The sequence below is a fragment of the Engraulis encrasicolus genome, chromosome 6 (assembly GCF_034702125.1).
Source record: "Engraulis encrasicolus isolate BLACKSEA-1 chromosome 6, IST_EnEncr_1.0, whole genome shotgun sequence".
Taxonomy (NCBI): domain Eukaryota; kingdom Metazoa; phylum Chordata; class Actinopteri; order Clupeiformes; family Engraulidae; genus Engraulis; species Engraulis encrasicolus.
The window spans coordinates 46,783,426-46,797,210 of record NC_085862.1 but is presented as its reverse complement, the minus strand read 5'-3'; the positions used below and the strand labels follow the sequence as shown (position 1 = coordinate 46,797,210).

Below are 13,785 nucleotides of genomic sequence, written 5' to 3'. Positions count from 1 at the left end.
GTCAGTGGGTTTCATTGACTGTCTGCCTGGTTTCACATGGGGTTTTACAGTATCCGTTGGACTCATCGTCGCTCTAAATGATCTCTGTGCTACTAACATACTTCCTTCTTTACAACATGCTTCCAGATAAAAAGACATTTTACAATGAATGACCAGTTCACCATTCTAAAGAAAATAATCACATGTACCGTTTAAATTAGGATTCTGTCCATGGCACAATGACCACATCTGGTAGAATGAGAGAAAAAAAGAAAAATGTATGCAAAGTAAGTATGGTATTGGCATACTGATTGCCCAAGTTTGTTTTGCTGTTCATTGGCACAGGACAGTTAAAGCTTGTGAGGGGTAAGAAGGACAAATCAGTCTGCCTCAAGAATAATTGAACTTCACAGAAGTTTCAGGACAAAGGAGACACCAGTTACAGTAATTTCAAGTACACGTTTCAGCCATGCGGCTACTATTCTCAGGTGAGGATTGAGACCGTCTTTCTTAAATTTCAGATTCTTAGACCAAGCGACACAATATATTTGATGCCAAAACAGACTAACCTCTTTGTCACGCTGCTCAGTAATGCACACAACATTTGAGTCCTCCTTCCCTTCTCCAGCAGTGACCACGAACAGAGCCGTGTCCACGGACATCCAGGGAGATGACTTGTCTACAATGGAAACACAAGCAAGAGTGGGTGACTGCCATTTCTAGCAGTGCACAATACATCTTCTACAAATTTCCAACTAAAATCAGCTTTAGTATAAGAATGAACCGTGTATAGGAAGACAGCATGATTATACATGATACTAAGATTTCCAACTTTTGCCAGACATTCTGTCTTTATTGTATTGTTTGTGATATGAAGAGTACATCAATGAAAGTAATCTGATTAAATTAGATTCAGCTAATTGATACAGTATACAACATCAGTATACAGCATGTGCTCAAACTCATATTGAACTTCAGTGGATCATGTCATTATCACTATGTGTTTGCAACTATGAAAGAGGACAGAAAATGTGACAGTTAATATATCAAAAGCAGTATTTATGTCATCAATACATAATTTACTAAGCAGTCTTCACAATAGACTAGAGAGTGCATGCATACCCTGGTTTTGATTGAGGTTCAGTGGTTGTATGGTGATGTAAACAGTGGTGGTCTGGGGAACGTGAAGGCGGTACTGAAGAGACACTATGCTTCCATCCTCCTCCAGGAAAAAACAACCCTTCAAATGGCTATGGTGGAACTCCTATAGAAAAATCAAACATACATGTCACTAAGTATACAGAAAACCATTACCATTAGTATAACAGTTTGTACAACCTTTTTAACATTTTGTTGTTGCATTTTTGGAGAGAGCACTCCATACAACAGGACAGATTTAAATAGACACTCACTGACACAGGACCACCCACATATTGCATATATTTAATGAACATTTCATGAATAAATATTTCATAAATATTATACAATGCACTGTATGTATATTTGTACTGTATTGTATACTATACATAGAGGAAGATAATCTGGATTGAGATTATCATATCATATCATATCATATCATATCTTTTGACTAGCAAGAACTGCTATACAATACAATACCACAAATCCTGAAAAAAACTGAAGGGGGGTGAAGGGGCAGTTGAAGGGGGAAAACCCAAGAAACCACCAACCCCTCCCTAAAATGACAAGCACTTAAATGTGTAACTGAATAAGCAATAAAATTGTAAAATCAAGATCCACATGTTCACAGTAACACCATGTTGGTGCTGAAATGGAAAAGGTACCTCAACAGAACAACATTCATGTTTGTCATCATACTCCAAAAGGATAACTAAATAAGAAGCCGACCCAGTTTAGCACAAACAGACAAAACGTGATTGGCTCATTTGGATCTATTTTTTTTGTCCACACTACTACTGCTGAGAGGAGCAAGAGAAAGGATTATTCAACATAAATTCTGATAGGGCCATGTAAAAATCATGACCTTATTAGATTAATATTACAATAAAAATGTACCATTAGTATCAAACTAATCATAAATCTAGTCAAAATATTCATTAACGTTTAATGACGGCCTATAAAAGAAAATGCTGTGGCTGAGTTTAACATGAGAGAGATCAGAATGGCTGGGTCATTCTCTTTGACATCCACAGTGTGGTGCTGTGGTGACGTCGTTTAAAACTGATATCAAAACAACAGAGAGACGACCCCATCTTGCAAAGCCTAACTTCCAAAGTCACTTAAGAACCTGTTCCACCCTTCTGCTCCCAGTGCAGTGAACTAGTGAAACATAGACATGTATTGCACAAGGCATTAATGTCAATGAACTGAGCGTAGGTTTTTTCATTTCATTAAATACAATGTGAAATACGGTATAATCAAAACCCCAAAACACATTGTTACAAGGAAACACAAGCAACAGTACATTGCGGTGATTTACAACCGGATCCAACATTTTCATCAAAATATTTTTCCACTTGTTATTGCCATTATAAAGCTGTCTTTTGCGGCACCATTAAAACAGATATATTAAAGACAACGGGGACTTTGAATGGTCAGTCTCGAAGTACAACAGAGAAGTGCAACGGAGAGGCCCGGTCTCTCAAGCCCTTCGAGACCCATTCCATTCCCGAAAAGAAATGACGGGCCCACACAACAGCCTTTTTTTTTAATACATCTTTCCTAAAGGCCGATCCGTAAATCACCAAGTTAAACAAAGACCCCCCAAACTAAATGTGTTTCCGACGTGACAACAACGTCTCCAAGTAGAGGCCATTTCCTCCTGCCTTGGTTTTTTATGTCGTCTTGTGAAATGTGCACACACAGGATCAAAAACCATCAAACCATAACACGGCCATCTCTCCAGGTTTGTCCAGCCCCAGAAATGGAGAGAGAGAGAGCGTCGCCCGAAACCCCCCCCAGGCTGTGTGTCCAGTGCCCCCCTCTGCCACCACCCAGGGCCGCTGACAGCTTTGGCTGGGCCCAGGACAAAGTCATCTGAATCGGTCCACCCACCCAATACACCCAATGTAATGAGAACCCAATTCTGGGGCCTCCCTTCACTCTGGGCAAGGGACAGCTGACCCCTTTTCCCCACCCTGTTGGTTTCCCTGCCCCCACCCTACCCTACCCTACATCGCTGATGGAGGGTCCCTGGGAGAGAGGTCAGCCGGCCAGGGCTAATACCCAGCCATGTCACCCTCTCCGACCCCCTCCCGCTGATTTACAGAGAGGGGGAGGTGGGGTGGGGTGGGGTGGGATAGAAGATGCTGGGAGGCAGGAAGAGGGGGGATGATGTGATGTGGGGAAGTGCTCTGTCTCGCTCGACCCCCACCAGCGAAATCATTTCCCAATTACTAGCCCAAGGCCTGGAGCTGTGGCAAACAGAACTTTGTGGCAGTAATCTCGGCACGCTCATACTTCATACAACGCCGCACCATGTCAGCAGCAGCCAACCCACTCTCTCCCGTCTCTCTACGACGTCTGGCTCTTTCTCCATCCCCGCCGTCTTTCGGGATGGAGGCGGTTGGCTGTTATTTATTTTGTGTGTGATTGTGTGTGTGTGTGTGTGTGTGTGTGTGTGTGTGTGTGTGTCTGTGTGTGTGTGTCTGTGTGTGTGTGTGTGGGTGGGTGTGGTGGGGGGGCGTAAAGCAAACCAGAGGAGGTTAAGTCAAAAGGAGGGCAAACAAAGAGCCAGGAATCGATGAACACACTCTACGCCACATCGACTTGGTGTAAATTTGCCACAAAGAAAGCCCTCAGAAACAACAGAGCCGAGGACGGTAACAGGACGGTTACTGTCACAGTTCAACCTGGAACGTCTTGTCTGCGTGTGTCCAGGAGTTGCCATGTTCATCTAATGGGGCCTATCTTTGTGACACATGACAGGGCAGTGTGAGGACAACATTTCTTGTGGAAAATAGACTGAAGACTGACATGCACAGACTGAGTATTCCGGTTTCAAACGGAATATTGTCAGTATTCAATTTTGAAACAAGTTCTGGAATGTTCCGATTACATGTGACTGAACAGCAATCTGCAATTGGAATATTCTCGGAACGCGGCCACAGGGATGAGTTAAAGGATAACTCCAGCCTATTACAACATGCAGTTGTAATGCTCAGTCTTTTCTTCAGCCTTTTCCGAGATCCTGGTCATTGTAATGGGGGCAGGTGTTTGTTTACATTCCATAAAAAAAAAAAAAATATCCAAAAGGTTATGCAACATCAGCAGACAACTAGCAAACAGCGATACCTTTTGGGAAAATATTTGGAGTAGGCCAATGTTAAGATTTTTTTAAATGTAAGAGCTGCCCCCATTAGAATAGCTCATATCTCGCAAAGGGCTGAGCCAAAAAATGCAGCATCACCGGGTACTGACAAGTTAAGGGTAGCGTGAGCAATACAACAGCATATTGAAATTGGCAGGAGTGCTCCTTTAAGAGTTTACATGAGTTGTGCAAAACCAAATACTGCCATCATTCCGCTTACAATCGAAAGATTCCTTGCATGTAAATGTGCTCATTGTGCTAAAACCAGGGGCAGACATCCTAGGTTCAGAAAGTAAAAACCCTGAACTATCACATATTTGTTCAAGCCAATTCAATGAACCAGCTGATCCTTATTACCACAATTAGTGGAATCACCTTTGTTAAGGAACACATGCAGAAGGAACATCTGACACTTTGAACCAAAGAGAATTGAGACAAGAGGGCTTACTCACGTCATAACAGCGTAGTAGGAAATGATGGCGAGGGGAGTACGGAAATGTTATTCACTGTGGAACAGGTCATAGGACAGCGTGAATGTCTGTCAGCTGTCCTTAATTACCCCCAGCAATTACTGCTGACCAACAGCTGCCGTTACTTGGCCACAAATTATCCATCATGGTGTCGCCCCCACTGACCATGTGCAAGGGAGTACGAAAATGGCATCCATCGCACCCACTGACCAATGACCACGCAAGGGAGTTAATTTTCCATCCACTCGTGTCCTCAGGCAACGCCCCCGTACTACACCGTGGCCAATGCATTCCCCGCCAAGAGATTGTTCTTTCTCTTGAGTTTCTTTGCTTTGAACTTCAGGACTCATACTTTCTCAATCCAGTTTGTCCTGCTAAAAACAGATGAAATGTAGGGTCGAAATGTTTCTTTGCACATGCATGCCTTTCATGTATATGTATTTGGTGATTTGGTGCTTTGCTGCTGAATTTCTGACTGCCCTGGCAGGACCTCTCGAAAGGTAAGTCATAAGATGTCAAGTTCATTCTTGAATTTTCTGTAGTGTATAAAACACATACTGTAAGGCCAGATATAATAGGGGGTATGAAAATGTACAACCTCGCCATACGACGGTTAGTGCTGTGGTAGTGTTCAGTACCTGAAGGAGTTTGGGCTCCAGAGGTTTGGTGCTTCTGCTGCTGCTGGCTGCCATGGCAATGGACGAAGAGACAGAGGAACGACGACTGCGAGCTGATGACGGTCGCGAAGAAGAGCGGCTGTCTGTAAACACACACACACACACACACACACACACACACACACACACACACACACACACACACACACACACACACACACACACACACACACACACACACACACACACACACACACACACACACACACACACACACACACACACAAGCATATGCACATGCATATGACAACAAACACATACACACACACACAGGTATGCATTTGCCCATGTGTGCATTTGCCCACGTGCACACACACACACACACACACACACACACACACACACACACACACACACACACACACACACACACACACACACACACACACACACACACACACACACACACACACACACACACACACACACACACACACACACACACACACGCAGTGTTAAAATACCTGGAAATACATGAATACAAGCACTGATTAAGGCCAAAAGAATTCAATTAGGAAGGCGGTACCAAGAGCAGTCTTTCAATCCAAAAGGCCATTCTTCAGATGCAGCATTTTAATTAAAACCCACAATCACACACCTTCCAATTCATTAACTTACACACAACTCATTTCTCTCCCCTAATTGAAACAAACTATTGACGCAATGCTAGCAGCGTTGACTGATGAGGGAAGTGGCAAACAGAGTTTAATTGGATGCCATTTTATATCTGTCTGTGGAACAAACAACCGAAAAGGGAAACACAATATGATATTCTTTCAAAAGGCAACTTCTAATTTAGAGAGAAGAAAACTTGGGGACAGAAAAGTGCAAGCAGTTTTGCTTTGTAAATGGCAAACGGCAGGCAAGAACAGGCCTATATCCCATGATATCACACCATAAATGCCTTCAGACAGACAAACAGCATTGCCTGGTAGTGTTCATGCTCTTTCCACGGTTGCCAGAGACACTAGCCAAGAGATTTTGGCGAGAAAAACAATGAAGGGAGATAAATCAATAGCTCAAAGATGTGGCGTATAATGGGGTAATCCAGACACTATCTGAAAGGTTATTTATTTTGCCACAGGTCTGGTTAGCAGAGGCTCTTCTGAAGATGATTTCCAAATCCCTTTGTGCCTCTGGGTCATATGTGGGACTCCCCCCAATCAATAACATGAACACACAGAGAGCCATGGCGAGACACTGACTGGGATACAAACATGTCTGTCTGTGTGTGGTACACTTGCTCTCTCTCTACACTCTCTTCTCTCCTTTTCAATCCTTTCATTTTTTGACGGGGTTGCATCCTTTTTCCTCCTACACTGTGCCTACTGCATCATACTGATTCCCTCCCTTGTTTGGCCTTATCCATTCATCTTTTACAAGCACAATTTTTTCATACTTTGTCTAACCATATCGCCTGCTTGCCTTCCTATTTGTTCTCTCTCTACTTGTGTTTATTTGCTCTAAAATTCAGAACTTTACTGTAGGATAACACGGGACAATGGCCACTGAGGTGATTAGAACTACTTCAGAAGAGACCTGTTCAACAAAGTTAATGGCAACCGCATTTGCCAATCAGAACAGAATTCCTGTTGTTAGGGAAAATAATAGATATAGAAATCTGATGACGACCCTTTGGGTCGAAACGTTGTGTGACCTGAATACATTTTCAAGGCGGAGCTACAGTGTGAGGACTTCTATCCTTTCCACTATCAGATGCGCCTTTTTCCTGCATCTGGCCTCAGAGAGGTGGCATACTCTTACTCTTATGAAGATATCTGCAGAGATGGCCATTTCAGTACTGGAACTTTATAAAAGAGTATTTCCAAATGAAGAATTAGCCCTGAAACATTTAGCATTTACATTTATTTTAAAACATTATGTACAGTCAGGGCCCTTAATTATTATTTTTTTCACCATCAGTCAAAATGGCTGGTAGATGTAAATCTCACTAGCCAAACACACACTCTCCAATGGGTCAAAGTGGCTAGTAAAACTTGGTCTTTTGTACCAGTCAAACTGAAAATTGACCAGCATTCTGCCAGTTGGCTGGTGCTCATTTAGAGCCCTGTGTAGGCCTACTATACAGTAAGTATGACACAATATGACAGAATATCAGATAAAACATTTCATTTTAAGAATCTTTGAGTGCTACATCATTCTGCTATAGTACACTATCCCTAGCATACACCTGTTCATTTTTTTCTCAGCTAAAACTGGCCCAACTGCACTGTCTTGTGCACTAGAGTCAGAGATTGTAGGATTATTATCCAGTCTCTCTGCTAGAGTTCAGTGCAATTTGTTGATTATTTGTAAATTATTATTGGCCACTTCAGCAAGTAGGTTTGACTACCTCTTCTGGGGAGAGCAGCATCAGGTTCTTGATTGGGGAGAGCCTCTGGATGTGTGGAGGCTGCAGGGGCTGCTGCTGTGCTCTTGGGAGAGCCCTCGGGCTGGTTCCCAAAGTTCTGCCTCTTCAGCTTGGCATCATTCTCCATCTTCTCCACGGCTGCTGCCTTGCACTGCTCTGCTGTCTGCATAATAGTTCTGCACAGCTACGACAAAAAAGGTGTTCACATTGTGTGACTATTAACTGAAATGCCCAAGTACAAAGAGGTTTTGCTTGCCATAAAATGCATTGAAAATGATGACGTCAAGAAGCACTGTTCAATGGGCATCACTAGTATTAGGGGAACATAGGAATGTGAGCCATGCATATGTAACGGAGGCCAACTAGCAGAGTGTGGTGTGGAATGTTAGTAAACCTCCTCCCGAAGCCTAATAGAGTATCAGTAGCGCTGGACTGTCAGGCTGGTCATTTAGCTCAGCGGTATCGTGCTGGGCCTCCCATACCTGAATCGATATGTTAACTAGGAGGTGGCGAGTTCGCGGCTCCGAGGGGGACGGACTGCGGGGAACACCTGGGTTATACATACATCTGTATGGGTGCAGATTTAAAAGAGTTATGGCATAACGTGAGGGTGAGCTGCACATGCGTATATTTAAATGTTTTACGGCACAATAATAAGTTACTGAATGTGACTCCTTCCCCGTACTGCACATTCACATACATGTTAAGACCTCTTAGCATGTACCCTCTGTGCTATTCACTCTACTTACCTTTTCAATTGTCATTCATAAAAAGAAAAGTCTGTTAAACAGATGCTACTTTTATACATACAGGTGTGTGATAATTACAATGACGTAGACTCCACAATCTCAGAGAGCAACAATGTCAGTCTCTTATTAACAGATGGTATGACATTAGATTATTCTGACAATCTCAGTGACAATGACTCTTAATGGCATGACATTTTAGATATGTAATAATGGCATTATGCTGAATTACGTCACATGCATACTTGAGTGCTTTTTTTTGCAGAGGTGTTTGTGGAATGTAGTGGTTGTGTAACATGATTTACATCATCTGGCTGTGTTCAGCAACGTCACTAGGGGCGTTCCCTTTCCTCACAAAGTAAGTTATACCAGAGGGCAAGAGTCAGGTAAGTGGTAGTGGGCTTCAGTGTGAGACTAACCTCGGCATAGTCAAACTGGCCATCTTTTTTCGTGTTGATCAAGGAGGAGATCTCATTCACTTCTTCGTCGGTCATCTGTTCTCCTCCCTACAGGAAAGCATGTGATGCAGTGTTTAAAATTTGTTCTTCACCCATTACATGGTTTAAGGTTAACAGACTCTTGATGATAAATATGAATGATACACTGTCTGAACACACACCGTGGTGAGAACTTTACGCAGTTCACTGACTGAGATGTGTCCATCTCCATCGTTGTCCAGTTTCCTGAAGACCCTCAAAAGTTCCTCTTGCTCTGTTGGCTTCTCCTTCTTCAGGATTTCACAGAAGTCATCGAAAGTCAGCCTCTTTGTCCTAGGAGTCCAGTATTTATTCAGGAGCTTCAGTGAAGGGTTGCGACCTGCCTGTTGAAGAACTAGGACAGAGATTATTGCTCCAAGTTTACTTGTAGGCCTACGTGTTGACACCGAGAATAGTGTACTGCTGTATGAAATGTGTATTTATACCTGTCCTGGGTGAAATATCATTCATCATTCCTTACCGTGACATAATTGTTCTTTGGAAGTGATATTTGATAGGCTTGATTTGAAAACGACCAGGTATGCTGCCCTGCAGTCCAGATAGAAGTTCTCCTCTTCGCTACGAGGTGACTTGAGCATCCTGCACAACCCAATGTACTTTGCACGGTACTGTTACGATCAACTTCAGAATGCTGATAAATTACCGCAGTTCAGATGGTCGTTCATACACATGACAGCAGTCACAAAACGTGCATAGCTACAAGTTAGAATATGATGTACACGCTGTGACATCCGGCAGCATTTATCTGTCTGCAAACATTAGCATAGGCTACTAGCATCTAGCTAAATAGCTATTTCCCAGCTAACATCAGCTTGTTAATACGTCTGTCAACGGAGACACTTACGTTTTACACCCACATTAATGCATGTTCTGAATGATCTATATGGCAAACTAGCTTGGCAAATGCCCGAGTCACAAATCGGTTGCACATGCTGTTGCTATCTGACGTTGCCATGTAAACAATCCGAGGGTTTGTGTGTGCCATTAAAACGTCCCCCGGAATCATGGACCGAGTAGCAGACGATGTTTTATTGCACCATAAAATAGTGTTTCCAATCTTATGGTGTGGTGTATAGTTTTTTTTTTAAAATATCAACTCATGTCATATTGGTTCATATTTTTATGTGTGCTAAATGCATGTAATGTGCTTAATCAAAGCGGCTCTTTTGTGCAAATTGTGTTTCCAGGGGGAAGTAAATAGTTGGGACATCGCGCCAAATTCTGAAGTGGGAGATGTGTTGAGACAAAGAAAATGGAATCTTGTACAAGAACGACAACTAGCTGGTGTGGCCAGGAGTGGCACTGCAGCTATGTTATCGCAGCCAAGTAAATAATGAATGGGTGCCAATGGGGCTGTACGCTTCTCTTAGAACTATCTGCCCGTGTGATTTTTTCCCTGGAAACAATGAAGTCGCGTTCGATAGATATGAGTAAGTGAAAGCATTTGCCGACACGTTTGCATCTTGTCAAGTGTTAGATTCGTGAAAATGACCCTTATTTCAACTATAGCAATGACATAACACGTGACAATCGACTTTACGGCACTACGCCATTTGTTTTGTAGTTTTAAGTCTGACTTCAGATGTCGATGTGTTTAAAGTTATGTTAGGATTGTTGCGGACACCTGTTATTTATTGCATTTAAGGTGGTGGAAAAGCGGCATGTGTACATGGGGTGGAAATGACTGCGGTCATCCTTAAGAATTTGGGCACCTTCAATTAACATGTTGGACGGTGGTGGGGGTTGAGGTGTGTGACCGTAGATGTCTCTGCTAGGAGGATCAGTCAGAGTACGTCTCTCGTCAGCTCTGGTCGTGAATAGTCGCAGAGATTCCTCAGCCAGCAGGTATTAGCCGAATGCTAGCGTGTTGCAGGACAAAACTAACACGTCTTTGGGAGAACAAAGCCATGTCAGGAACCTTTAACTTCACTTCTAATACAACTTCCATGATAAGGTACAGAATGTGCACACATCTTTACAAACCAGAGAACAGAATCGTCACAAATCCCTGCTGAGCCATTTAGCCCAATAGGCTCCCATTCATCTTTTACTTGGCTGCGTGCGCCAACGGGGCTATAATGGGAGCCAATGAGAGACGGCTATCTCATAGCTTAGAACATTTCTGGTATGAGATGACTCGAGATGTGTTGAGGGATGTGAGAGCCATTCCCCAGGTTAACGATGTCGTGAGTATCGTTTGTTAATCAATATAATTTGTTTGTAATATCTGATTTACTCGGTAGACACCAGTAACGGGCAATGGAAGACGCCCGCAATGTCAAATGACGGGTTAGACAAAGTATGCCTGTCTGTCTGCTATTCACATCTCTTGCAGCCTTCAAGAAGCAAGTGAAGACTCCTCTTTCGTGACGAACTAGACTAATGTTTGAGCTGCCCTAGCACCAGGCCAGACTCTTGACATATGTAGGCTGTGTGTGTGTGTGTGTGTGTGTGTGTGTGTGTGTGTGTGTGTGTGTGTGTGTGTGTGTGTGTGTGTGTGTGTGTGTGTGTGTGTGTGTGTGTGTGTGTGTGTGTGTGTGTGTGTGTGTACTGTACCTTACAAAAAAAACCACTAACCCTTCTTTGCATCTGCACTTGTTCTGTATATTTCATGTGCACTTTGTATCTGCTAGTGATGCTGGCTATGATTATGTCCTCGTTTGTTAGTCGCTTTGGTTATAAAGCCCTACCATGTAATGTAATGTAATGTACTAATGCTTGTGCGTTGTGTCAGTCTGTGCTTCTCAGATATTCTTGCTCCACATTTGGGTCATTTCACGTGAAAGCAGACACTTTGGGTCCCGACCGACACAGATTTTAATCATACTTGCTGTGCCTGTTTAGTAGCAAGGTAGTACCCCAGAACTCCATTTGTGTGAATCTGACACCAATATTAAGGGAGAAACAGACTTGCAAAGGTTTACATATTAGGGTAGGACACTATGCATTAAGCCTTGATTATACCAGTCAGTGTAAGTCGCAAAAATATGTCTGTGGTGTTATTTGAAAGCTCTTTTCTGGCTCTACAAATTACACTACAGTATGTAATACAACAACCCTCAGAATATGAATAAATCGAAAAATTAAAAATTGAATATCAAAAATCTTTTGTTTTAAAATGTCCAGTTCCTTGTCTAAACATAGCCTGCAATGTCATGAACAACACCTGAAATGCTGGTGTTTGGTTCTTTATTCATTTTAGAGATAATGAAGCCTGCGGGTTCGTGTCTGCGGCGAATCACACCCGTGAGGGTGTCCCAGAACAACCTCACTCCCACTCGTGTCATATCGCTTAATCCTACCCTCATATGTAAACCTTTGCTAGTCTGTTTCTCCCTTAATATTGGTGTCAGATTCACACAAATGCAGTTATGGGGTGCTACCTTGCTACTAAACAGGCACAGCAAGTATGATTGAAATCTGTGTCGGTCGGGTCCCAAAGTGTCTGATTTCCCGTGAAATGACCCATTTCAGCGCTGTGGAATTAGATACAAACACTTCCCTTTTGTTTTTATTGCAGAGCCAAACGCAACCTTCATTTGGAGGACAAGGAAAATGTGAGAGCCAAAGCAAGCTATCTTGGGATGAAAATACAATGTATCTGTTCCTCTGAATAAATATATGTGTCAGTCATAATATCATGTATTATCTAAAATTCTCACACAAGTTCTGCATGTTCTGTGTTGTTTTTCACTGTATGTGAATATATATATATATATATATATATATATATATATATATATATATATATATATATATATATATATATATGTGCAACTTAATTTATTGACTGCAGACAGCACGTGTTGATTTAGACACTTATTTTTAAAGTGAGTTTGAGTTTTTAAAAAAGGGTCTAAGTTAAATTTGTGAATGAAGAAAGTTGTTATCCCACAGGCCTCACCATTGAAGATGCCAGCTCGCGAGAGACTATTCTCCCCTAATACGGGCACTCGTCTGACGAGCCCCACTGCTGCATCTCATGGTAATCTGCCTCTGGTCCGTAGATATGTATAACTACTGAATTTGTTTTATATTAAAGAAATGTACTTGTCATGTCCGCCCTCCCGACAAATGGAGGGTGTGCATTTGACCACTTGCAGTTGCATATGGCATTTAAACACACACACACACACACACACACACACACACACACACACACACACACACACACACACACACACACACACACACACACACACACACACACACACACACACACACACACACACACACACCTATGTACTGTAGTTTAGTTGAGGAATATTGTTGTTTTACTCACAGACGTATAGAAAATATGTAATATGTAATTTAATATAATGTAATATAATATGTCTGGCTCTGCTAATATCAAGAGAATGCGTGCTACGCCGGTGTTCAGACAGGGGGGATTTGATGCCGTTAAAGATACCACCCCCTACAGGCGTAATGTCCGTGCTGTGCTGATGTGCATGCTGATTTGATGAATTGCTGACATTTGGAGTTTCATTAACAGGCAATTACAAAGCCAGTGGGGAGGCTGCCAGAGTCCACAAAGCTACCAAGACGGCGATTCAGAAAAAGTGAGTACATGATTGTTACTGCTGAGGGATTTTACCTGTGGGATGTTGAAGATAATCAACACGTGTGTATTTAACATAGATATATTTAACTTGAATTTGTAAATGATATGATTGGCATACAACATTTTCTCACTGCCCATGTTTTTTACCTTTTACCTTTTCAAGGGTGCACTGATAAGCAACATCACATGCATA

At 42.4% G+C, this 13,785-nt stretch overlaps 2 protein-coding genes across 5 annotated transcripts in view; both read right to left on the bottom strand.

Annotated features, from left to right (window-relative positions):
* Nucleotides 1-9,982, bottom strand: part of efcab7 (EF-hand calcium binding domain 7) — a 37,726-nt gene extending 27,744 nt beyond the window's left edge. For 3 of the 4 annotated variants that reach the window (XM_063201802.1, XM_063201800.1, XM_063201803.1), the window contains exons 1-7: nucleotides 9,489-9,970; nucleotides 9,151-9,362; nucleotides 8,951-9,037; nucleotides 7,768-7,969; nucleotides 5,376-5,497; nucleotides 1,102-1,243; nucleotides 549-658 (exon numbers count right to left, since the gene is read on the bottom strand). In XM_063201802.1, coding sequence (XP_063057872.1) covers nucleotides 549-658; nucleotides 1,102-1,243; nucleotides 5,376-5,497; nucleotides 7,768-7,969; nucleotides 8,951-9,037; nucleotides 9,151-9,362; nucleotides 9,489-9,606 — 993 coding nt within the window. In that variant the 5' untranslated portion in view covers nucleotides 9,607-9,970. Of the gene's footprint in view, nucleotides 1-548; nucleotides 659-1,101; nucleotides 1,244-5,375; nucleotides 5,498-7,767; nucleotides 7,970-8,950; nucleotides 9,038-9,150; nucleotides 9,363-9,488 lie in introns of all 4 variants that reach the window. The other variant, XM_063201801.1, reaches the window with a different exon arrangement.
* Nucleotides 1-13,785, bottom strand: part of alg6 (ALG6 alpha-1,3-glucosyltransferase) — a 406,699-nt gene that overhangs the window by 361,387 nt on the left and 31,527 nt on the right. The window lies entirely within an intron of this gene.